This window comes from Nycticebus coucang, chromosome 2 (assembly GCF_027406575.1).
Source record: "Nycticebus coucang isolate mNycCou1 chromosome 2, mNycCou1.pri, whole genome shotgun sequence".
Lineage (NCBI taxonomy): Eukaryota > Metazoa > Chordata > Mammalia > Primates > Lorisidae > Nycticebus > Nycticebus coucang.
In genome coordinates this window covers 155,720,259-155,745,107 of record NC_069781.1, presented here as the reverse complement: position 1 = coordinate 155,745,107, position 24,849 = coordinate 155,720,259, and the positions used below count along the sequence as shown (strand labels likewise).

The window sequence follows — 24,849 nt, the reverse complement described above, 5'->3', positions numbered from 1 at the left end:
GACACATGACATGATCCAAACTTCTACCATGAATGTGACTGTATTTTTGCCACATCCATGTACCTCCCATGTTAGCATGTGTCATATTTTCCTTTAAATTGGCCCTCCCCTACCTCTTCTCTTACTTAAGAAATTAATCTTTGCTTTTTTTTTTTTTTTTTAATAGAGACAGAGTCTCACTTTATGGCCCTCGGTAGAGTGCCGTGGCCTCACACAGCTCACAGCAACCTCCAACTCCTGGGCTTAAGCGATTCTCTTGCCTCAGCCTCCCAAGCAGCTGGGACTACAGGCCGCCACAACGCCCGGCTATTTTTTGGTTGCAGTTTGGCCGTGGCTGGGTTTGAACCCACCACCCTCGGTATATGGGGCCGGCGCCTTACTGACTGAGCCACAGGCGCCGCCCATTCTTTGCTTTTTTTTTTTTTTTTGAGAGCCTTGCTCTGTCACCAAGGTTAGAGTGCAATGGTGTAATCACAGCTCGCAGCAACCTCCAACTCCTGGGCTCAAGCAATCCTGCCTCAGTCTCTAGAGTGGCTGGGACCATGGGTGATGATACTACACCTGGCTAAATTTTCTTTTTCTTTTTTTCAGAGACAGAGTCTTACTTTGTCACCCTCAGTAGAGTGCCATGGCATCACGTCTCACAGCAACTTCCAACTCCTGGGCTTAGGTGATTCTCTTGCCTCAGCCTCCAGAGTAGCTGGGACTACAGGTGCCCACCACAACACCCAGCTATTTTTTGTTGCAGTTTGGCCAGGCCGGGGTTCAAATCCGCCACCCTCTATATGGGGTCAGCACCCTACTCACTGAGCCACAAGCGCTGCCCTAAATTTTCTATTTTTAGTAGATATGGGGTCTCACTTTGCTCACACTGGGTCTTGAACTCCTGACCTCAAGCAATCCTCTTGCCTCAGCCTCCCAGAGAGACTACAGGTGTGAACCACCATGCCCAGCCAAGAAATTAATCTTTTTTCTTTTTTTTTTGTGACAGAGTCTCAGTCGCCCTTGGTAGAGTGCCATGTCATCCTAGCTCACAGCAACTTTAAACTCTTGGGCTCAAGTGATGCCTCAGCCTCCTGGATAGCTGGGACTTCAGGTGCCTGCCACAGTGTCTATTATGAGAGACAGGATCTTGCTTTTGCTCTGGCTGGTCTTTTTTTTTTTTGAGATAAGAAGCTGTTGCCAGGGCAACAGCTGGCAACAGGGCAACAGCTTCTTATCGTGCCGTGGCATCACAGGTCACAGTAACCTCCAACTCTTGGGCTCAAGTGATCCTCTTGCCTCAGTTTCTCTATTTTTAGTAGAGATGGAGTCTTACTTTTGCTCAGGCTGGTCTCCAACTTGTGAGCTTCAAAAATTCACCCACCTCGGCCTCCCAGAGTTCTAGAACTACAGGCATGAACCACTGCACTGGGCCAAGCTTGGGCTGGTCTTGAACTCTTGAGCTCAAGCAATCCACCCATCTTGGCCTCCCAGAGAGATTACAGGTGTAAGACATCATGCCTGGCCAAGAAATTAATCTTACAGGGAAACATTTATCACTATTAATGGGAAACCTGAGCTAAGGACCCCAAATAGAAGGTATTTACAAGGGTAAATACAGTGCAAACCATGGTATTAACTTCTATCTGAAACCTATTTCCTTCCTAAGATATTAGGTCTGGGGCCTGCCCCTGTTGGTTAAAAAAGGGGAGAACCACCAGTGTGATGTGTTAATGATGAATTAGCACTGATCTGAGACTTTCTCTTTGGTATCATGAGAAGGGTTAAAACCTTGAAGATACAAATTAAAATCATCTTGTCATCATTTGTCTCCTGTATTTGAGGAATCAGCACTTTTTTCTGTACTGTCGTTAGATCCCCGACTAGTCCTGGCAACCTAGTTTACCCATAAGGTGGTGCTGAAGGCCCCAAGGTCTGAGAGACACTGATTGCTAAGAGGGAGCCAGGCACAGCCAGCAGACAGGTCCAGGGTGGGGGTACCTGCCTGCTTCAGCCACTCTTCACCATAATAGTGGGTCATAGATGGAGACTTTATAGACCAGGCAAGGTGTTTATGCAGCTGCCTCCCAAAGGGGTGGTCAGGGGCAAAGAATCTTTAGAGACCATCTGTCCTACCTCCCCTCCCACCATTCCATGGGGAAACAGGTAGGAGAAGTTAAGTGGCAGCTCAGGTGTTAAAACTTCTTTGAGAGGAAATTTGAGCAAGAATGATTTATAATTGGGAGAATTGGTCAGATAGGAAAGGAGCAGCTGGGGCCACACAGCGGCCTGGGGCCAACTCCCCCACCCCTGACACCTGCTTCCCCCAGCTCAGGGCTCTTCCAATCACTCACAAGATCACTTCCAGGGCTGGGCAGAGCACGAAGCTGGCAGCCAAGAGCTTGGCATTCTGGTTGTCAATCTTACACGAAACCAGGCTGGAAATGGAGAAGGGGATAGATGTGGGGGTATCTGAGTTGGAGGCACCTCTAGCAGGTCCCCTTCTCCCGCAATCAGAACAGGAGGGAGCACAGCAGCCAGGCTCTGGGGCAGGTGGGGGTCTTAGGACAGTGCCCCTTTTTTGACATAGCCTCCTTCCAGCCCTGATGTCCCTGTCATATCCAAGGCCTCACCAGATCTCAGGCTTAGTCAGAGAAGGGCTTCCCCCTACCCCATGGCAGGTCCCCCGTCAGCCAGGGGAGGTGACTTACTCTATTTGTCTGAGCAGCGGGAGCCCTTTACAGAAATGTGGGACACCTTCGGCCAGGCTGTTCTCTGCCAAGCTGCAGGGCAGGGGAGACAGCTGTGAGAGGGACCCTCAGAGGCTCCCTGGTCTGTCCCTCTCCCCTGACTGGGCAGCCCCTACTTACCTGATCTCTTCCACATGTGGGTGTCCATCCAGGGCCTGGCTGAGGCTCAGCACCCCCTTCGGGCCCAGATGGCCAGATGGCAGGCTGGGGAAAGTGGAAGGGGTGAGAGGAGCTGGGGGCTGGGGTCCTTTCCAGAGCCCCTCATCCTCAGCCTTTTCTCAGATCGCAACCGCAGACCTGGGGCATCTCTGAGTGACTGCCACCCTAGCACCTGCCCTGTCCACGTGGGGTAAGTAACATGGGCCTGGCTTTGGGGTCTGAGATCCCAAATTCAGCACCTGGCTCCTTCATATGTTAGTAAGGTGAGCCTGCATCCCTGTCCTGGCCTCCTTCCTTTGCCTGGAAAAGGGAGCTATAGAAATCCCAGCCCCCCCAGGTGGCGCCTGTGGCACAGTGGGTCGGATGCCGGCCCCATATACAGAGGGTGGTGGGTTTGAACCAGCCCCGGCCAAACTGCAACAAAAAAATAGCCGGGAACCACAGATGGGCGCCTGTAGTCCCTGCTACTTGGGAGGCTGAGGCAAGAGAATCACCTAAGCCTAAGAGTTGGAGGTTGCTATGAGCTGTGATGCCACGGCACTCTACCGAGGACGATAAAGTGAGACTGTCTTTAAAAAAAGAAAAGAAATACTGGCCCCCACGGTGTTGCCAGGAAGCTCACACAAGGCCATGGGCTTAAACCATAAAGCACTGAGGCCATGCTGCTTGCTGCCTTTCTCTCACGCAGCCCTCTGACACTTCTCATTTGCTCTCAGAGACTGGCTCACAGGGCAGGCTGAGCTGGGATCATCATATTTCTTTTTGTAGATGAGGAAACTGAGGCTCGGAATGGGCAGGGGCTGGCCAAGGACAAACAGGGGGCTAGTGGCAGAGCCAGGACTACCCTGGGCCCTCTGATTTCCCTGTTCTGGGAAAGGTAGTTGGGAGGGAGCCGGTAGGGGATGGGCAGTCAGCCCGGGCATCTGCCAGTTTGCCCTCAGGCAGGGCAGATCAATCTTGACTCCTGCTGCTCCTGGGGGACCCTTGTCCACCAGCCTTGATGCCCTGTGGGTAGGGGGCCACTCACTGCAGGACCCTCAGGTGCTGGGGCAGCTCCCGAGCCAGCCCCAGGGCCGTGGGATCTCCCAGGGCATTGCGGCCAAGCCTGGAGGAAGAGAAGAATTAGCACTGAGCATGCACCAGCTGCCAGATCACCAAACCCCCACGCTGCCCTGTGCCCCCTGGGGAGGAGGAAGGCCAGCTGGGCCTGCAGGGACTCAGAGGGCAGAGGCCACCCAGGCAGACACTTACATCAGCTCCTCTAGGTGCCTGCAAAGCGCAAGGGACTCCGCCAACTGCACTCCCCCAGCCAGGCCGATGCCATTCATTGAGAGGCTTGAGGGAGGGAGACAGCCATCAGATCCCCTGAAGCCCCCAGCCCAGTGCGTATGTGGGGGCTGCACCCCTGATGCAGGGGGCTTCAGAGACAATCTCCCACCCTGTTCCTTCCCAGCTGGTTGGTACAGAAAGGCCCAGGGAAGAGCAGGGGCTGGGGTGGCTTTTGGTCCCACAGTCAGAGCCGGGTCACCCAGCACCACTACCTGGACACTGAGGTTGGGACAGGGGAGATTTTACAATGCTGGCCTGAGCCAGGAGCCAGTGGCTCCCAGGTGTGATGCCTGTGGGCCCCTCGCAATAGGGCTGGCAACTCACTCTATCTTCCTGAGCTTGGGCAGCCTGGGCAGGATGGCAGCTAAGTGCTGGGCACCAGCGTCTCCAATCTGGTTGTAGCTCAGTCTTGGGGAGAGAACATCTTCCTCAGCCTTCCGCCATCTCATTTTGTCCACACCCCTCCCAGAACAGAATGGGAGGCAGAAGACCCGAGAAGGGACTGGGCTCATACCGTGAGAGCCTTGTCACCCTGTGCTGACAAGGTGAGGGCTCCCAATTTCTGGCTGCTCTTTAGGATGTCCCCCCTGTTGTCTGACCTAAATCCCTCTTGCTGCAACTGACACTTTTCTATCCTATCTTTGGATCTCCCAAGGTTCTAGGCCTGGGGTTGGTTACATAGCATAGAAGTAGATGAAGGGGTGACACTGAGAAGTGACGAGTGTACTCAAGTAGCCTCTTGCTTTTACCAGCCTTCCCTGCCAAAGTTGTCTTAGGCCTGGGGGAAGGACAGGAAACTTACCCCAGCTCCTCTAGGCTGGTGGCAGTTCTGACAGCCTCAGAAAGGTAACAGCAACCGAGATCACCAATGCTATTCCTGCTCAGTCTAGAAAAACAGGGAACAGACCAAGAGGCTTTAGTAGCTTAAAGGTCTTTGCAGGTGCTGTGCTAATAACTCTACAGTTTGCAAAGCCTTTATATAGACAGTTGCAAAACTTCTGGGGGTGGGGTAGTGGTGAACAGGGTGGGAACTCTGAGGCCCAGCTGTGACTGACAATGACTCGCAGGCTGGGTGGAAGTAGAGCCCAGAAACCCTGGCCTGGGAGCAGTTGCTACAGTTTTTGCCTTTGCAAATTTTGCTTCACTTTCCCTCGTCTGTAGCCAGCCCAGCTGAAGGCCAAGTTCACGTGGGTTCAACAATTCAGGCAAATCAGTTCTCTGGAGCCTATCACGTTCTCATTTATGCAAATGTTAGGCTTTTCCTTAAACCCGGACTATTGTCTTTCCTGTGCCCTAAACTTGCCCAGCCTCCTTGAGTGGGGAAAAACAAAACGGCCGAGGCAAATGGTCTTAGCTCCTTGTTAAGTACTTGTCTAACGTTGTTTTTGCATTTGTTTTGCAAATTAAATTTTAGTGAACTGCCTTGCCGTAAATTAATTTTGGGTGCAATGGTGCTACATGATATGCTCTCCCAAACTCTCTAACCTCATTTCCTCTCTACTCCACTCTGCTGGGACAGGGGGTGGTGGTGGTGACTTGGATAAAAATAAAGCATGCTTTGTGTCACTGCTTGGGTTTGTTCATATTTTGAAATCACATTGAAAGCAAGTGTGATAGTTGTTTATACTAGTGGGCAGAGAGTGAAATCACAGAGGGATTATATAAAGCCAGTAGACCCAAGTCTAGGGCCTCACAACTCAAAATGTGGGCTCTGGCCCCCAGAACAGGTATCATGTGGAGCTTGGCGGAGCACGGAGGCTCACATTTGTAATCCTAGAGCTCTGGAAGGCCAGAGGTGTGTGGATTACCTAAGCTCAGGAGTTTAAGACCAGCCTGAGCTACAGCGAGACCCCATCTCTAAATTTCTCCAGGTGTTGTGGCAGGCACCTGTAGTCCCAGCTACTCCAGAGGCTGCGACAAGAGGATCCCTTGAGCTCAGGAGTTTGGGGTTGCTGTGAGCTATGACACCATTGCAATCTACCTAGGGCAACAGAGTAAGAAAGAAAAGAAAGGCAGAATCGTGGCATGGTAGCTTAGGTCTACAGTCCCAGCCCCTTAGGAGGCTGAGGCAAGAGGATTCCTTGAGGCCAGAAGTTTGAGGCTACAGTGAGCTATGGTCACACCTGTGAATAGCCATTGCTCTCCAGCCTGGGAAACATAATGATCTTGTCTCAAAACAAAACAAAAAATCTAGGCAGAATTCTGGACGTTGGAATCAAAATTAGCATTTTAATAAAACCCAAGGTGAGCTGTATGCACCTGAAGTATTATTCTAGGACTTGGGCCTAAGCCCTTCAGGTCACTTATGTAACCAACCAGTAGGAAGCTGATGACATTAGAACGAGAAGCTGTGGGTACCAACCTGGGAAGGCATAGGGATAGGCCCGGGAGGGAGCCATGGAGGTTCCCCAGGGAAATGTCCCAAGGTGCTTCCTGGGTGGTGGTTCCCACAAAGCGAGGCATGTCTTCCCATTCATTCCCCTGGGGTCACTTGGTCACTCACCGGAGGCTCTGCAGGAGGGTCATGTGGCTGAGTCCTTGAGTAAGCATGGCCAGGTTGGAGCTGCCCAGTGGAAGGTGACTGAGGCTGGAGGAAAGGAGCCAAGATGAAGGTGTCATCGCTGGGGTGGGGACACAGGTGCAGACGGAGGCCCCGTCCAGTCTGGGGGTCTGAGGCATCTGTGCTTAGCATGCCCAGGGACCTAAAGACAGCTACTTACATCCACATGGTGTAAAAATTACACAAAACAAATTGTGCTAGGAGGTTGAAATGCTGTTTCTTTGCATGAATTATTGAGGTCATACAGTTAGAAGTTCTATTTTTCACACTGGATTCAGATTGTTAGTAATAATGGTAATCATATATTGAGCCAAACATAGGGGTTAGGGCCAGAAGGTTGGGTCTGTTATCATCCTGTCCTGGGCATCCTAGAACTGAAGGGTTATGGGGATGCTGGACTTTTGGTGCTACAATTGGGACAGCCACAGGCAGACTAGGACAACTGTTTGTTTTTGAGACAGAGTCTTACTATGTCACCCTTGGTAGAGTGCTGTGGTGTCACAGCTCACAGCAAACTCCAACTCTTGGGCTTAAGCGATTCTCTTGCCTCAGCCTCCCAAGTAGCTGGGACTACAGGCAACCCCCATAATGCCCGGCTATTTTTTGGTTGCAGCCGTCATTGTTGTTTGGTGGGCCTGGGCTGGATTCGAACCCAGCTCAGGTGTATCTGTCTGGCGCCTTAGCCGCTTGAGCCACAGGTGCTGAGCCGACAACTGGTTTTTCTATCAAGAGGTGAATCCAGGCAGTGAGGCTCCTAAGCAGGGTCCATGCCCCTACCTAATCCATCAAAGGTCATCAGCTGGAAGCAGCTGGCTGGATTTGAGGGGAACTTCCAGTAAGAGGAGACACTGGAGATGACAGATCTGAAACCATAAGAGGCCTCTGGGAACTGAGGAGCCATCCCCTTCTTTCAGATAGGGGAGATATCACAGGCCCGCTTTATAGGTAGGGGAACTGAGGCAAGAGGTGCCTGGGAAATCAGAAGAAAGGCCGTGAGTGCTGCTGGGGCACGGACACATCTGTCCTGTCCTCTGAAGTGTCACCAGCTCCTCACCCTGGACCAGGCGCCCAGGTCCATACATATTTGAATGAATAAATGAGCCAGTGATCAACCTCACTAGATCTCCAGGACCCCAAATAAAAGCTTCCAGAAGGCTAAGAGAGGGGCAAGGAAACGGAGGGCAGGCAGGAACAAAAACCCAGATTGGCGAGGGGACAGGAGGGCCCTGTGGTCAAAGGTCAAACCTCTTCCCTCCTCCCATCTAAGCCTCTCCCCAGGACCAGCAAAGAGGCCAAAGTGGAAGAATTTCATTGCTAAGAGGCAAAAAGTCAAAAGGCTCTGGAAAAAAAATTCACAAACTTTTCGTTCAAAGAAGTTTTCTCAGGGGGTGTCATCTCCGGGGGATTTTGTGTTCTTTGTTACATATTTTTACAATGACAGAACTTTTTATAGTCAGTGTGTATTTTTGGTCATCAGAAAAACTTAGAGATTAGGAGCAGAAAATATCCTGTTACATTTTCTATCTAGACACTATTTAAAAAAGAATCTCTGCAGGCTGGGAGCCTGTCTTTTAGACGGAGGCTGTTTCCAGCATTTCTAAGAATTTGGTGACTTCAAATTACGAGAGAGAGTAAGAGTTGCTGGTTACTAAGGAAACAACTGTAGACAAATGACAGTGGACATCTGTGGGTTCCTTTTGCCCAGAGTTTATCTCCCCTTCCCCTGAAATGCCACCCCTAAGTTCAGATGATGGGGTGGGCGTGCGACCCAGATCTGACCAATGAGAATACTTTGTTCTCAGAGCCACAGTGATTGGTGTAGGGATGGGCACATGACCCATGTTAGTTCAGTGGGACTCAATTCAGGGCCTTCTGTGGTAACTACAGGGAGAAGGGTTCTCCCTGTCCACAAAGCTGGGAGCAAGTAGGCCTGCAGGTGCACAGACAGTCTGAGAAAGAAGCCAAGGGGGAGAGCGAAAGAGCAAAAGCAAGTGAGAGAAACCTCACAAATAACAGCCATGGATCCAGCCATGCCTGAAGTCAGTCGCCTCAGATTTTCCATGACACAAGCCAATGCATTTCTGTCTTGGGCTGGTGCGAGTTGTATATTCTGAGCATCTTGATGGCACTCAGAGCCCATTGAAGAAGTCAAAGTTCTTGGGAGGCCATAAAGCTCACCTGGGTCCATCCACAGACCAGTTTGTGTTCATAAGAGATGCAAAGATTTCTAGGCATGTTCCCCACTCCCCCACCACATTAACCACTGTCACCACTCACTTATTCCCTTCTCTCCATTAACCATCACCACTCACTCTTTCCCCATTAACTACTTATCCCTTTTCTCATCAACTACTACCATTCACCCACTTCCCTATTAACCACCACCATTCACTTGCCTCCCCTCCCCATTAACCACCACCACTCACTCACCTCTTCCCCATTAACCACTTACCTACCCCTCTTCTCATCACCTACCATTCACTCCCTTCCCTATTCACCACCACCACTCACTCACCCCTCTTTCCCATTAACCACCACCACTCACTCACCTCCTTTCTCCATTAACCATTACCACCACCCACCCCCTTTCCCATTAACCACCACCACTCAGTAACTTCCTTTCTCCATTAATCACCACCATTTGATTACCCCCCCCTTCCCACTAACCACACCATTCATCCCCCTTCTCCATTAACCACCAGCACCACTTACTCGAGCTTCTTTAGCCTGCACTTCCCCTCAAGGGCCCCCATCAGCGCGTTGGTGCCTTCCTCGCAGAACTGATTGTTAGACAAGCTGGAGGGGACCAAGCATGAGGTGAGGGTTTGCTGAGCATGGTTGGCCCCTGGAGCTCAGCTGTCTTGTCAGCTCCCCTCCCACTCAGTTCCCCGGGGATGCTGAGTCTGGGTCTGCAGATCCTAGACCATGCTTGCCATACAGACTCCATGGGGGCATTCCTGCCCTGCCCCAGGTGTGAGGCTCTGGAGTTCCCTGAGGGCAGGGGGCAGGACAATTGAGACTGAAAACAGGGCTCAGTCTTCCCTGGGCAACACCCAGAATTGCTGGCCTTCATGAGGAAGAAAGCTGAAGCCCCACTGTCCACCTCCCCAAAGGCCCTGCTGCCTTCCCCACCCCCTGCCCTTAGCTGGGCAAGCCTTCCCCAGACCCTTCCACCCTGTGACTCACTCCAGCTCCTCCAGGTGGTGGCAGTGGCCCAGGCCAGAGGCCAGGTGGCTGAGACCCTTGGTGCTCGCATAGCTGGAGGTCAGCCTGGTGGGAGGGTCAAAGGGCAACAGGTCAGGCAGGGGCCCTGGGTCTTGAGAGCTCTGAATGCTGGTGGCAGAGGGTGAGGACATGGGATAGGATGTGATTCCTAGAGACAGAGGGTAGGGATGCCCTTCCAATCACAAATCTCTTCCACTATGGACTCAGTAAGCCAGACAGAGCTTGGAGGCAGGAGCATGGGCTAGTTGAGTATTCCCTAAACCACAATCACTCAGGTAGTGATGTTACAATTTATGCTGTATTTAAAGTCATTGCAAAGTCTAGCTCATCACTGTTGTTCACCCTCTGCATGTTTAAAGCAAGTATTGGAGAGGTGTCAGAGGTGTCAAATAAAGATCTATCTGTCCCAAAGAGTTTCTTCTAGATTTAATCAGTTGGATAAAAATAAAACTGAAAGCTGGGAAATCTCCCTTTTTGCAACCATCATACTGAATATTGGTGACAATTATTGATGGATGCTAAAATTTGTGGGTAAAAGTTTGAGGAAGAACAGGATATTTTCATAGTCTTTAAGTTTCTCCCTACATCTTACACATTCATTACAAAGGGAAAAATAGTAACTCTGCAAGGGAAGAAACCTGGCAGACGCCACCTTTACAGGTGATCACAGTTAACATCACCAGCAACAAGACTCAGAAACATCATGTGCCCTGATGTCAGGGGCTGAGAACACAGCATCACATGTGTGATACTTCTGCCCCAAATGCAGACTCTAAATCTAAGCATGATGAAACATCAGACAAACCCAAGTTGATGGAAATTTTATAAAATAACTGGCCTGTCATTGTCAGAGACAATGCCATGAAAAACAAAGAAGGGCTGAAGGCGGCCTCCAGGTTGAGGGAGACTAAAGTGTGGAGTGCAATCCTGGACTGGATCACAAGACAGAAAAAAAAAAAAACTGCAGTAACTGGCCGAGCATAGTGGCTCATGTGGTGGCTCCCAGCACTTTGGGAAGCTGAGGTGCGTGGATCCCTTCAGCTCAGGAGTTCAAGACCAACCTGAGCAAGAACAAGACCCCATCTCTACTAAAAATAGAAAACTAGCCAGGCATGGTGGCACTAGCTGGGTGTAGTCCCAGCTACTCGGATGGCTGAGGCAAGAGGATTGCTCAAGCCCAAGAGTTTGAGGTTGCTGTGAGCTGTGATGATGATGCCAGAGCACTCTATCCAGGGCGACAGAATGAGACTTTGTCTCCAAAAAAAAAAGAAAGAAAGAAAGAAAAATGCAATAAACAACACTATTGCAACAACTGGTAAAATTGTACTATAAGGTGTGGTTTGGATTCTAGTGTCATGTAACTGTTAAATGTCCTGAATATCATAATTTTACTGGGTTATGGAAAAGAATGTCCTTCTGTTTTTGGAAATTCACTAAAATATTAAGGGGTAAAGGGGCATGAAGATGCAACTTACTTTTAAATGGTTCAGAAAAAGAAGAGAGAAGGGAGTGGAGTGGGGAAGAGGGATGAAGAAAGAAATAAATGTGAAAAATATCAACAAAGAGCAAATTTGGGCAAATTGCATATGAAAGTTCTTCTCAATCTTCCTGCAATTTTTTTTTATTAGTTTGTGATTATTTCAAAAGAAAAAAGAGCATTGAAAAAGGAGTGACTTTCTTGCCATGTGGCTCAATGTCAAGGTCACGTCTGTGACTGTGTACCCCTACCGTCAATCTCAGAACCACCTGCAGGTTCCTGTGCACAGGGTGGGACACAAAGTCCTCTGCCTTGGGCTGGGAATAACAGGAGGTGTCAGGGCAGGGCAGGGCTGCAGGGAGCCTGAGTGTCTTATCTGTGTACCGGAACTTCTTCAGCTCAGAGAAGGTAGGCAGGAGGGTCTGCAGCAGCAGGAGGCTGGCATCATCGTCATCACAGAGGTTAACCTGAGACAAGCTGAAAAGGACCAAGTAAATTCCAGAAAATTTCAGACTGGACACACCTCTGGGGCATCACATACAGATGGGATGGCCAAGGGAAAGGAAAGGACCCCTCCAAGAGCTCCCCTTTGCCACCCTGGGGATCTCCCCTCACTGGCCGAATATGATTGTCTCCTGCATAGGGAAATGAGAATTCCAGGGTCACAGGTGGCCTGGGTAGGCACTGCGGTCAACCAGAGAACTCAGGGCCTCAGACGGTGTTTTTGGGTGCTGACCTGAGCTGCTGTAGCCTGGCACATGTCTCCATCAGCTGCCTGACCAGAAGGCTGTGGTGGGTCCCGAGGTCACAGTGAGCCAACCTGGAGGGAGAAGTGTGCAGCCTCTGGCCACCTGATCCAGTATGGGCAATTCAGTCCCTGCCTACAAGGAGCTTATGGCATAGCAGAAAATAAATGGTGATCAAAGTCCTGCAATTTAATATTCAATTATGACATGTCCCAGGAGGGGTCCCGATGGGGCAGCTGTATAGCTGTGCAGGCTGTTCACTGAACAAGGGCACCCAGCTAAGGAGGTGAGTTGGGGCTGAGGTCATATTCTATTCCCGAAAATGTGAAGGGCTGCATTCACTTAAAAGAGGGGGCATTTTAATTTCCAAACTGTGCTGTATGGATTAAAGGCACTGTGAGTCCAGACATCTGTGAGACATGAGTATCTGACAAAGTCATGGGGCTCAGGGGCCTCCCCAAGACCTGAAGGATGAGGAGTTAGCCAGGTGAAGGAGGAAGAAGAGGGTAGGCAAGAAGAGAACATTCTGGGCAGAGGGAATGTTCCGTGCAAAGGTCCTGAGGTCATAGCAAGGTGGTCAAGGAACTAAGAGCTGGTGGGGATGGCAGGAGCTGAGACCGGGTTTGGGGTGAGGCTGGAAAGCAGACAGAGCAGGCTGGAACAGAACTCACAGATCATGTAAAGACTTTGAACATCAAAGGACCCTTGGCAGGGGCATGAGAAACATTGGTCAGCAGCAGCCATGCCCCTCCCAACACCAGCCACCCCCTTGGGGCCTCAGGTGCTAGGTCTCACCTGAGGGCCACAGCCTCTGGATTCTCTTCCTGATGCGGAAATTCCAGCCGGACACAGAGCTGCTGCTGGGTCTCAGAGATGCTGAGGAGGGAAGGGGTGGCCAGCGTGAGGCCCAGGCAGCTGTCCCTGGCAGGCTGAGCTCCCACTGGGGCTGCCTGGCCTCCGACTCTGAGCTCCCAGGCCCTTTGCCTATGTCCCCTCCTGCTCTCCAGGAACCAGCTTAGGAGGGTAAAGCCGTTGCTTCCCTGAGTCACATACATGCAAAGTGCTGCCTTTTCAATAATTTTAAGTTAATAAGTCATTGAGGCTTTTCAGACCACGACAGAGAGCCCTGAGCGAGATCCGAGGACAGTGCCAGGAGTTTTGAGGGAGGGGCTCGAGGACCACAGTGTGGTGGCAGGAGGGGTGGGGATGTGCCCGGGGGCTGCCATTGCACTTGGAGCTCTGCCTTTACTCTCATATTATGTTTATGGGGGTGGCTATGGGGAGAGGCCTGAGGGGGATGCTAAAATCCCCTAAGTGTCTCCTTGGTCACTCCTGGAGGAAAGCAGCAGCAGGGACAGGGTGTGCGACTACTTGATGACTGCATATTGGACAACTTTCCCTGCTCCAGCCCATGTAATTCTCCTTCCCCGTGAGGGGGTGTGATTACACCCCTTGTTTAGAGCAGGGGGCTGAGGCCAGAGTGGCTGAGCTGGGATCTGACTGGAGGTGAGCGGACTGCCCAAGCCTATGCTCTTAGCCACTGTACATTACTCCGTTATCTGTGGTCACAGAGCCATGATGTCTGTTCCTGAATCCAGGGGCCACTTCTCAGCGACCAGCGTAGATTCCCACACACGTCTGCCTGGATCTATTATCACTTCGTGTTGACTCTGGGTGAGGCTTCCTCTGACACTGCGCCTCGACTACTGCACAAATCCTAACATGCATAACACTGCACAGAGACCCAGGGACTCCTGCCGTCTTGGGGACACAGAAACCTCACTGGCGACACAGCTATTACCCCACAGGACAAGAGGAAGGAAGGTCCTAATGTTATCAAAAGATGAAGAATTCCAAGGGGACCTCCTTTTTAGACTCACCTAATTTCAGTGACGTTGCCTGAGGCCTGGGCGCAGACTTCTAGCAGGGCGAGCACCCCGGCTCTGCCCACCCATGGCTCTTCCACCCTGTCACATAAAGGGACACAGGTAGGGCTCCCCTGGGAGAGCAGCAGCAGCCAGCACACTTGTGGGGGGACAGAGGGGTACCTAGAGGGACCTAGAAGCCTTTGGGTTTGTGCTTGTTTTAAAACTTTAAAGTTATACAGGTAAGCACAAGCGTAAGAAAGAAAATTAACATTACCCTTATTTTAACAATTATTATTGCAGCAATCCAAACAGAAAATGTCATGTTTTAAAATAATATTTTTAAATTTAAGAAAAGATACTATCTTTGATATAAAATGTTATACCACAAAGATAAAGAAACCAAACTATTAAAACATGATCCTGATTTTACACTAGAAAAGGACAAAATATATATAGGAAATATACAGGAAATATAATGTATAATTATATAGACAAATACATAGAGGAAAGTATATGAAATATTTAAGGTGATTATTTAGATGACATAATTCTCATGAATGTTTTTATTTTATTTCTTCTTTAGTTTTCTGTTTTCTAAACATTCTACAATGTACATGCCTTAATTTAGAAGCAGGAAAAAAGCGAGTCATTGAAAATCTTACTGCTTTCTGAATCCTATGTACTCAATTTTGATATGAGGGCAATTAATGACAATTAAAGTTATGGAGGGGGAAGCAGAAAGAGGGACGGTGGGACCTTGGTGTGTGTCACACTTTATGGGGGCAAGACATGATTGCAAGAGGGACTTTACCTAACAATTGCAATCAGTGTAACCTGGCTTATTGTACCCTCAATGAATCCCCAACAATAAAAAAAAAAAAAAAAAAAAAAAAGAAAATCTTCCTGCTTTAAAGTTATGTTGAATTTTTTTTTTTTTTTGTAGAGACAGAGTCTCACTTTACCACCCTCGGTAGAGTGCCATGGCATCACACGGCTCACAGCAACCTCTAGCTCTTGGGCTTACATGATTCCCTTGCCTCAGCCTCCCGAGTAGCTGGGACTACAGGCGCCCGCCACAACGCCTGGCTATTTTTTTGTTGTAGTTTGGCCGGGGCTGGGTTTGAACCCACCACCCTCGGTATATGGGGCCAGCACCCTACTCACTGAGCCACAGGCGCCGCCCTATGTTGAATTTTTTAAAGCCCTATTTTCTTCTTTATGTACTTCTGGATTTTCCACAAATTTCTATAATGAGTAAATATTATGTTTAGACTAAGGAAAGTTTTCTTTTTTTCTTTTTTGAGACTTGAGTCTCAAGCTGTTGCCCTGGGTAGAGTGCTGTGGTGTCACAGCTCACAGCAACCTCAAACTCTTAGGCTTAAGCAATTTTCTTGCTTCAGCCTCCCAAGTAGCTGGGACTACAGGTGCCTGCCACAACACCCGGCTAGTTTTTGGTTGTAGTTGTCATTGTTGTTTGGCAGGCCCAGGCTGGATTTGAACCCGCCAGCTCTGGTGTACATGGCTGGCACCCTAGCCACTAAGCTACAGGTGGCAAGCCAGAAAGTTTTATTTTGAAACGATATTTTGGGGCTGGGTGCAATGGCTCATGCCTGTAATCCTACCACTCTGGGAGGTTGAGGCAAGTGGATTGCTTGAGCTCAGGAGTTTGAGACCAGACTGAGCCAGAGTGAGTCTCTAAAAATAGCTGGTTGTTGTAGCAGGTGCCTGTAGTCCCAGCTACTTGGGAGGCTGAGGCAAGAGGATCATTTGAGCCCAAGAGTTTGAGGTTGGGTATCTTTTTATTCTGAATGTTTTAAAATTAATATGGTAAACAGACAAACATGATATTTGTTTTATGTTATTTTTGTCATAAGTTGGGTAGCCTTTGTAGCTCTTTTTTCCCCGTGATTAAATCACAAAGCACAGCCCCCACCCTGGGAAGGAACAGCTTCTCTGCTCCAGGAGTGCTCTGGGACAGGCGGGCAAAGTCTGCTCTGGATCAAGGGCATGGGGTTTTCAGTGTAGGAGATGGCCACGACCATCATCCCAGGGACACTGTACTCCCTGCCCCCAGTCATGCCGTGGTCCCTCCTAGGGTCGGGGGTGGAGGTGGGGAGAGAAGAAGATACCTGAGGCTCAGTGGCCCTGCTGGTCGCCGCACCAGACCCAGAAGAACCATCAGCTGCTCCTGGCCCAAGCTGCACTGAATCAGTCTGGGGATAGAGGTCAGTCACTAGCGTGGCTCTGGAGGGGTTCCCCCACCCCTTAGCTGTCCCCATGGCCTGGGCCTGGTCACTCACGTGAGTTCCGTCAGCTGGAGGGACTGGCTCAGGCCCGTGGCCAGTCTGGAGATGTGCTCTGGCTCAAAGCTGCACTCACTAAGCCTGAGGGCAGAAGGCCAGGCAGAGCCTGGGTGAGTCCTGTGGGGGCCAGCACCCTGCTTCCTCCCAGCCTCAAGGCTACCAGAAATGGTCATCATCATCATCATCATAGCTGATTTAACATTGTAATGAGCCAGGCCCTTTAATTCACAATAACTCTAAGGGATAGATTGTATATTATCCCTGTTTTACAGATGAAGAACTGAAACACAGAGAGTTTAAGTAACTTGTCTGAGGTCACCCTGCTAGTAAGTGGCAGAACTGGGATTTATTCAAGACATAGTATGTGGCTAAGAAGCATAGGTACAATGCCAAGGCCGCCCAAGACTGGAGACATTGGGCATTGGGGCACATCTGGTGGAGGAAGCGAGCTTGAAGCAGGCTCTCTGAAGGTGGAGAGGGCCCAGTGAAGGAGCAGGCATGGAGGCCACCACAAGGCCAGCCTTCTTTTCTATTTTCTTTCCCCTAGCCCCAACCCCCACCAGGGATTACCTAAGTGTCTTCCCAGACTCCTCCTGTTTGGAGAATTGAATCCGGAAGCTCTGCTTAGAGCCCAGACTGCAAGAAAAGAGGGTGGGGAAGCATGGCTCCAGGCTGCCAGGATCCTGGGCACCCTGAATGCCTGGGGACCCAGAGAGGGAAGGAGGCGGTGCCCACAGGGACAAGGGAGGGAAGAAGCCACAGAAGGAAAGCCCCTAGCTGACTAGCAGAGATCCCCAACTCATCTGTGAGGATGGCCTTCCCCACCCCACCACCTCTGGTCCCCATGGCACCTGGGCATCAGGGGATGGGTAAGATGAGCCCATGTTCAGGGAACTCTGAGACTCAAAGAGAGGCAGAGGTTACCCCAAGTCACACAGGCATAGGGTCACGAGTGTGGGGGTCTTGCTTCCCCCACCATCAGGTAGTATGCTAGCATCTTACTTCACTGAGGCCTCCCAGACACGAGAGCAGGAGGGCAGAGTTTCCACCAGGTACAGGACACTTTCCTGAGAGATGCTATTGAGACTCAAACTAGAAGGGAAACAGGATGGAGGTGAGAGCAGGAGCTGCGTGGAGCCCTCCGTACCCACTCATCTCTCCTCCAGCTGTCATTTCTGGGGAAAAGAGGCCTCAGTGTCTTGGCATCCCTTCTCCAGGTGGAGATGCTGAGGCCCAGAGAGACCTGTGCCTTCCCCACGCAGGCAGAACTGGCCCCCATGCCTGAGTTCTCCCAGCTGCCCTCGCTGTGCCCACTGCCCATGTGGTCCAGCCCCCTGTGAGTCAGGGACCCGCAGAGCATAAAGCACAGTTGACTAGCAACAGGTGGTATCCTGGTTCTGGCTGTCAGTCCCTGGTCACTGGGGAAATCTGGTAAGCATGTGGATGACTTCCTAAGGACTCTTCCCCCAGTGCAGGGACACCTCCAAGTGCATATCTCATTGATGAGTCAGAGGAGTGTCAGGAATGGGATGGACCAGGAGCTAGGGTGGCTGTAATCCCATATCAGTTGTTTAGGGATATTTCATTTCCCTGTCCTGGGGTCAGCTTGGCTAAAGGGGTAGGTTGAAGAGCAGATTCCATTCCCTTTCTTGGGTGTCTGGTGGGGCTCATGGTAGCACACAGGATGGAGGAAAGAACTCAAAGTGAAGGTCAAGGTAAGAATCACCCTGGGGCGGCGCCTGTGGCTCAGTCGGTAAGGCGCTGGCCCCATATACCGAGGGTGGCGGGGTCAAACCCGGCCCCGGCCAAACTGCAACCAAAAAAATAGCCGGGCGTTGTGGCGGGCGCCTGTAGTCCCAGCTACTCGGGAGGCTGAGGCAAGAGAATCGCCTAAGCCCAGGAGTTGGAGGTTGCTGTGAGCTGTGTGAGGCCACGGCACTCTACCGAGGGCCATAAAGTGAGACTCTGTCTCTACAAAAAAAAAAGAATCACCCCTTCTTCCCCTAGCCCTTGTCCTCTAGGGGTCCCTAGGGATGCCCTCAGAAGCAGCCCATTTAGGCTTTCACGCTCTTGGCCCAAGGGAGTCTTCCTCCTTGCTCCCCACTCACTCAAGTGACCCGGAGATGGGCACCTGCGGCAGACATTCCAGAAGGCATCTGAGCCCATCATCACCCAGCAGGTTTTCTGAAAGGCTGCAAGATATAAGAAGTAGTTATGGGCCCCCTCCATCTGTGTCTGCTCTTGACATCTACCGTCTGCTATCACTGTTACTCCACATCCCTGTGGCGCCACCACCTTCATTGTTGCTATGATGCAATACTGTTACTCAACATCCCTGTGGCGCCACCACCTTCATTGTTGCTATGACGGTACCAGGGCATTTGGATGACTTTGTTGCTCAAGTCATCCAAATGCCCTGGTACCGTCATCACCATCACTAGAATTACCACCAACTCCCAGAGTCTCTGCCATCGTTTCCCTCACCAGGACCACAGTAAACCAGTCCTCAGCTTCCCCTTTCATATCTGGTGACCACTCCCAGGGCTGATATGCCTCTAGCAGGCTTTCAGGGGTTAGAGAAAAACCAATTAGCTTTTACCATGCCCTTGGCCTGCAGCCATTGGGAGCCACAAGTTTTGAACAAGAGTAAATTCAGGAAAAAGAAATATATATGGAAGATGCAAATATTTTTGCATAGACCCCATAGATTTCTTCTTTTAATTGGGGAAGGCAAGAGCGGAAACCACACCAAAATACTGTACCTTCTCATTTCTCTTTATGTAGCAGTTTGAGATTTTAGCTACAGTTTCAGAAACAATACAACCAGTGTGCCCAGGAATATCTGATTTTCCTCCTATGTCTTTGACAAATTTGATGCTTATTTTGTCTTTTGCTGAGAAATTTCATTTAAAAAATTGGCGTGTCTCCTGAAGCCACTTAATAAAATAATTTTTAAGAAAAATCTCCCTCTTCAATGAAAAAACAGAAAAACTCGAAGACATATTACTTATTCTTTCTTTCTCTCTCTTTCTTTTTTTTTTTTTTCTTGAGACAGAGTCTCACTCTGCTGCCCTGCGTAGAGTGCTATGGCATCATAGCTCATAGCAACCTCAAACTCTTGGGCTCAGGGGTTCCTCCAGCCTCAGCCTCCCAAGTAGCTGGGACTATAGGTACCCACCAAAATGCCCAGGTAATTTTTTTTTTCTATTTTAGTAGAGATGGGGTCTTGCTCTTGCTCAGTCTGGTTTTGAACTCCTAAGCTTAAGCAATTGACCCACCTTGGCCTCCCAGAGTGCTACAATGACAGGCATGACCCACCTTGCTTAGCTTTCATCTTTCTTTAAAATATATGATTTTCAGGCTGGGCACAGTGGCTCATGCCGATAATACCAGCATTTTGGGAGGCTGAGATGGGAAGATTACTTGAGGCCAGGAGTTTGAGACCAGCCTGGGCAACATAGTAAGAACCTGTCTCTATAAAAAATTAGCCTGGCATGGTAGCACATGCCTGTAAACCCAGCTACTCAGGAGGCTGAGGTGGGAGGATTGCTTGAGGACAGGAATTTGAGGTTATAGTGAGCTATAATTGCACCACTGCACTCTAGCCTGGATGACAGAGTGAAACTCTGTATTTAAAAAAAAATAATAAAAAAGTACTTGAGTTTCATCAGTTACATTTTTCTTCTTGGCCCCATCACAACAAATTTAAATTCTTTGATATTTTTGGTAGATAAGCTCTTTGTATTTCCCACCAGTCCGAGGCTGGGCTCATAATGTGAGCACAGCCTCTGCATTCTACCAGTTGTGTGATCTTGAGCAAGCTCTTTTTTTTTTTTTTTTTTTTTTTTTGTAGAGACAGAGTCTCACTGTACCGCCCTCAGGTAGAGTGCCGTGGCGTCACACGGCTCACAGCAACCTCTTAACTCTTGGGCTTACGCGATTCTCTTGCCTCAGCCTCCCGAGCAGCTGGGACTACAGGCGCCCGCCACAACGCCCGGCTAAGCTCTTTTTTTTTTTTTGAGACAGTTCCTCAAGTTATCGCCCTGGGTAGAGTGCCGTGGCATCACAGCTCACAGAAACCTCAAACTCCTGGGCTTAAGCAATTCTCTTGCCTCAGCTTTTTGAGTAGCTGGGACTACAGGGACCCACCACAATGCCCGGCTATTTTTTGGTTGTGGTTGCCATTGTCTGACAGGCCCGGGTCGGATTCGAACCCACCAGCTCTGGTGTATGTGGCTGACGCCTTAGCTGATTGAGCTACAGGCACCACCATTGGGCAAGCTCTTAAACTCTTTGTGCCTCAGTTTCCTCATCTGTAAAGTGTGAACAGTAATAGTACCTAGGGTTATTGAAAGGAACATGCAAAGTACATAGGATAGAGGAGAAAGTGTTCAATAGGGGTTAGCTATTATCATTTTCCACCCATGTGGAGGCTGCACTGTTAGGGTACCCAAGATAGGACACATGGAAATGACATCTCAACAACGCAAGAGCCTGTAAGACCCCACCCTGGCTGGCTCTGGGTCCCTCCTCAGGCTGAGTCATTTGGTACTTTAACCACCTGCCAGGCCAGCCATGGGGCCCTCGTTGTCCCCACCTGCCAGCAGAGCTTGCATGCACTTGAGGTTGAGGGGCTATCCAAGTAAGAGGGGACATTACAGAACCAGCACCACCACAGCAGAAGTGGGGGTTAGAGAAGGGAAATGGGTCCACAGAAGCCTTAGGGATGTGACCGAAAGTCCCAGTTATCCCATGACAGCTGGTCCTGAGGAGTGTAGGCAGGCACACGGGAATGAAAGTATACACATGGCCACTCATGCTCCCCTCCAGAGCCACACAGGTGTACCTTCCATGCCCCCTCCTCCTCCTCCCCAACTTACTCCAGCTGGCCGAGGTCTTCACACTTGCTCAGCAGCTGACACAGTGACACCACATGCTCCTGGCTGAGGCCGCAGCTTGTGAACCTACGGGATGGAGGTAGGGGATGGGGACCCCTCCCACTCAGCCTCCTCTCCCCTGGCCAGTCTGGGGTGCAGCCTCTGAGCTCCAGGTGGAACTCCACCCCAGCTCAGTCCCTCTGGGATATCCAGCATGCACTGCTCCTGCCCCACCCTCTAGCAGTGCTGCACCTCGGCTTTGTCATGTTAGGAAAAGTAAGTGCCCCATGTGCCCCACGGAATGTTTCACAGCAGGGAGCCAGCACGCGGTTCTGGCCATGCAAGAGGCAGGTGTCCACTAGCTGCTCAGACATGGTTTTAGGGGACTTACCCGCAGCACACACCTTCCTGCTTCTGGCTCGATATGAAGTGCAGGGTTGCGTGACACAGGGACCTGGAGCAGACAGACAGCACCTGGGTCAGCCACTCGTGGCTGTAGCCTCAGGATGCCCCTGGGGGCTTCCAACCCCTTCCCCACAAGCCCAGACTCTGACTTGGGTCCCACTACTGTCATCCTAACCCCTCACACCCACCACACTCCACGCACAAACCCCAGCCCTCCAGTCCTGGTTGCCCCAGGGCAAGGCACCTGAGAGCCACCTTTTGAACCCGTGGGCATAGGCTGAGGATATGGGCCAGCAGGAAAGGGCTTCTGGCAGACAGTCCTGTCTGGCTCAGCCTGGGGAGGGAAGAGCCGAGAAAATCAGTGGATAAGAAACCAGACAGACTGCAGGCTAAGGAAAGGGAGGATGGGGAAGCCTGGCAGGTCAGCAAGGCGATAAGGAAGCAGGTGTACGGGGTTTGGGGGAGCTCAGGAGGGATAAATAGGGGCTTGGGGCTTGGGATCAAGCAAACTTGAGTTTGAGTCCCAGTTCGACTAACTGGCTGTGTGACCACGGACAAGTCACTTAACATCTGAGCCTCAGTTTCCTTATCTGCATGACACATGGTTTATTCTCAGTGTGTGTGAGGATTTAGTAGTACCAAGCTGGTGTGCTGCCTGGCGTGATCACGCTTGCTGTTACCATTACTCTTGTTTTTACCTGCAAGCACATATTTAAAAGGCACGTCCTCAGTGACAGAGGGTGGGAGGCTTCAGGCCCTTTGGACAGAGTTTTCTATCCTCAGCTCTGTCGAAATTTGGGCCCCAATAATTCTTTGTTGTGGGACTGTACTGTCTCCCACAGATGTTTAGCAGCACCGGATTTCTACTCTTTAGATACTAGTAGGAGCACCCTCCACCGGAAGTTAAGGCAACTATAAATATCTTCAGATTTTGCCACTTCCTATTGAGAAGGGCAGAGAGTGGTGGCTCACACCTGTAATCCTAGCACTCTGGGACGGCGCCTGTGGCTCAGTCGGTAAGGCGCCGGCCCCATATACCGAGGGTGGCGGGTTCAAACCCGGCCTCGGCCAAACTGCAACCAAAAAATAGCCGGGTATTGTGGCGGGCGCCTGTAGTCCCAGCTACTCGGGAGGCTGAGGCAAGAGAATCGCTTAAGCCCAGGAGTTGGAGGTTACTGTGAGCTGTGTGAAGCCACGGCACTCTGCCGAGGGCCATAAAGTGAGACTCTGTCTCTACAAAAAAAAAAAATCCTAGCACTCTGAGAGGCAAGGCTGGTGGATCCCTCCAGCTCAGGAATTCAAGACCAGCCTGATCAAACAGCAAGACCCCATCTCTACTAAAAATAGAAAAACTAGTTGTGTGTTGTGGAGGCGCCTTTAGTCTCCGCTACTCCGGAGGTTGAGGCAAGAGGAACTCTTGAGCCCAAGAGTTTGAGATTGCTGTGAGTTATGACCCCATCGCACTCTACCCAGGGTGACAGTGAGATGCTTATCTCAGAAAAAAAAAAAAAAGAGAACCACTGCGTTAGAGAAAGTGAGATGGGTCCACCTTGCCCTTGAAGGCTGCCTCAGGTCCTCCAGCTCTTGCCCCCAGTGACCCCGCCTCAGCTTCTCTTGTGAGCTCCATTTCCAGGGCCCACCCTGAGTCCACCCACTGCCCCTCCCCCAATCAGCCCTGCCCTGGCTGTACATAGCTCCTCCCTGCTCTCATCCCTACCTATTGTCCCCAACCCCTTCTCTACCCTGCACCCAGACTGAGCTTTTGAAAACCTGTATTATTCCTCTGCCTCTCAAGTTCCCTTGGAAAAAATTCTAAACTCCTGGCCACGGCTACCAGGCCCTACAGGACCCAACCCTGACCCATCTCTCCCCACCTCCTCCCCTGCTAGCCACTGCGCTATGGACACCCTGGCCTCACTGGCTACACTGGCTTTCTCCAGCCTGCTCCTGGAGCCCACCAAGCTCGATCATGCCCCAGGGCCCCCCACAAGCTATTCCCTCTGCCCGGAATGCAGTTCCCTACACTGCACAGGACTGGCTCCCTCTGCTCCTTCAGGTTATAGCTCAGCATTCCTCCTCAGGGACGTTCCCTGACCATGTCTGCTGTCAGCTAAATCACCTCTCTAGCCACTTTTTATTTTTATTTACTCTTTTTTTTTTTTTTTTTTTGAGACAGTCTCACTTGGTCACCCTTGGTAGAGTGCTGTAGTGTCACAGCTCACAGCAACCTCAAACTCTTGGGCTCAAGCGATCCTCTTGCCTCAGCCTCCCAAGTAGCTGAGGCTACAGGAACCTGCCATAACTCCTGGCTATATTTTAGAATGGGGTCTCACTCTTGCTCAGGCTGGTCTTGCACCTGTGAGTTCAGGCAATCCACCTGCCTCAGCCTTGCCAGTGCTGGGATTACAGACGTGAGCCACCAAGCCCTGCTCCAGCTACTTTTTAACCACACCCCCTGGAAAAATACCTTGTCACTGGCTGAATTCATCTTAATTGATTTTACTTAACTTATTGCTCAGCTCCCTTTACAAGAGGAGCTCCAAAGAGACAAGGATATAGTCATTTTTTTCTCTCTGCTATGTCCTCCAGCACCCGAAACTGCCTGGCTCACAGCAGGCACACAGCACTGTTGGTTGAGCAATACAAAGGGTGAGCCCTGGCAAGGGGCAGGCTAGCCACCCCATTCCAAAGCCAGGTGACGAGCTGGGGGTGATGCTACGTGACTTAGGCATAGAGAAACCCATCTCTGGTCTGAGGTTTCCCATCTGTTCATTTTAACCTGCCACCTTTTATGTCTGAAGGAGCCCTTCCCGACCCATCCTTTCCAGGCAAGGTGGGACCACAGTGGGTGCTGGGAGCAGGACAGTACTTGCCCACCTCTGCAATGGTGTCACACCTTCCTCCCTCCTCCTCCTGGAGGTGATACTTGCCACCGTAAGCATCCCAAAGGACCTCAGCCTTAGCACTTATGTCACTGTTATTAATATTATCATTTAATTTCCTGTTGTATTTTTTATCTCAGCTACAGCTGCTTTCCCCTGCTGCTAGAAGAATATTTCAAGTAAATCCTTTCTAAATTCTAACCAGTCTGAACCGAAATTAGAAAATGGAGTTTTAAATACTTTCGGGGAAGCTGTTTAAGTTCCCCCTTTGCCGAATGAGATGGTG

The 24,849-nt window shown here is 50.5% G+C and overlaps 1 protein-coding gene across 4 annotated transcripts in view; it reads right to left on the bottom strand.

Annotated features, from left to right (window-relative positions):
- The window catches only part of NLRC5 (NLR family CARD domain containing 5), a 90,363-nt gene that overhangs the window by 2,965 nt on the left and 62,549 nt on the right, over positions 1-24,849 (bottom strand). For all 4 annotated transcript variants that reach the window (XM_053602355.1, XM_053602381.1, XM_053602363.1 and 1 more), the window contains exons 25-46: positions 21,926-22,015; positions 21,668-21,730; positions 21,280-21,363; positions 18,508-18,591; positions 17,402-17,491; positions 16,970-17,035; positions 16,397-16,480; positions 16,226-16,309; positions 14,109-14,195; positions 13,024-13,104; positions 12,219-12,302; positions 11,867-11,959; positions 9,967-10,050; positions 9,493-9,576; positions 6,724-6,807; positions 5,023-5,106; positions 4,545-4,628; positions 4,143-4,226; positions 3,919-3,996; positions 2,853-2,936; positions 2,694-2,765; positions 2,337-2,420 (exon numbers count right to left, since the gene is read on the bottom strand). In XM_053602355.1, coding sequence (XP_053458330.1) covers positions 2,337-2,420; positions 2,694-2,765; positions 2,853-2,936; positions 3,919-3,996; positions 4,143-4,226; positions 4,545-4,628; positions 5,023-5,106; positions 6,724-6,807; positions 9,493-9,576; positions 9,967-10,050; positions 11,867-11,959; positions 12,219-12,302; positions 13,024-13,104; positions 14,109-14,195; positions 16,226-16,309; positions 16,397-16,480; positions 16,970-17,035; positions 17,402-17,491; positions 18,508-18,591; positions 21,280-21,363; positions 21,668-21,730; positions 21,926-22,015 — 1,812 coding nt within the window. The remainder of the gene's footprint in view (positions 1-2,336; positions 2,421-2,693; positions 2,766-2,852; positions 2,937-3,918; positions 3,997-4,142; positions 4,227-4,544; positions 4,629-5,022; positions 5,107-6,723; positions 6,808-9,492; positions 9,577-9,966; positions 10,051-11,866; positions 11,960-12,218; positions 12,303-13,023; positions 13,105-14,108; positions 14,196-16,225; positions 16,310-16,396; positions 16,481-16,969; positions 17,036-17,401; positions 17,492-18,507; positions 18,592-21,279; positions 21,364-21,667; positions 21,731-21,925; positions 22,016-24,849) is intronic.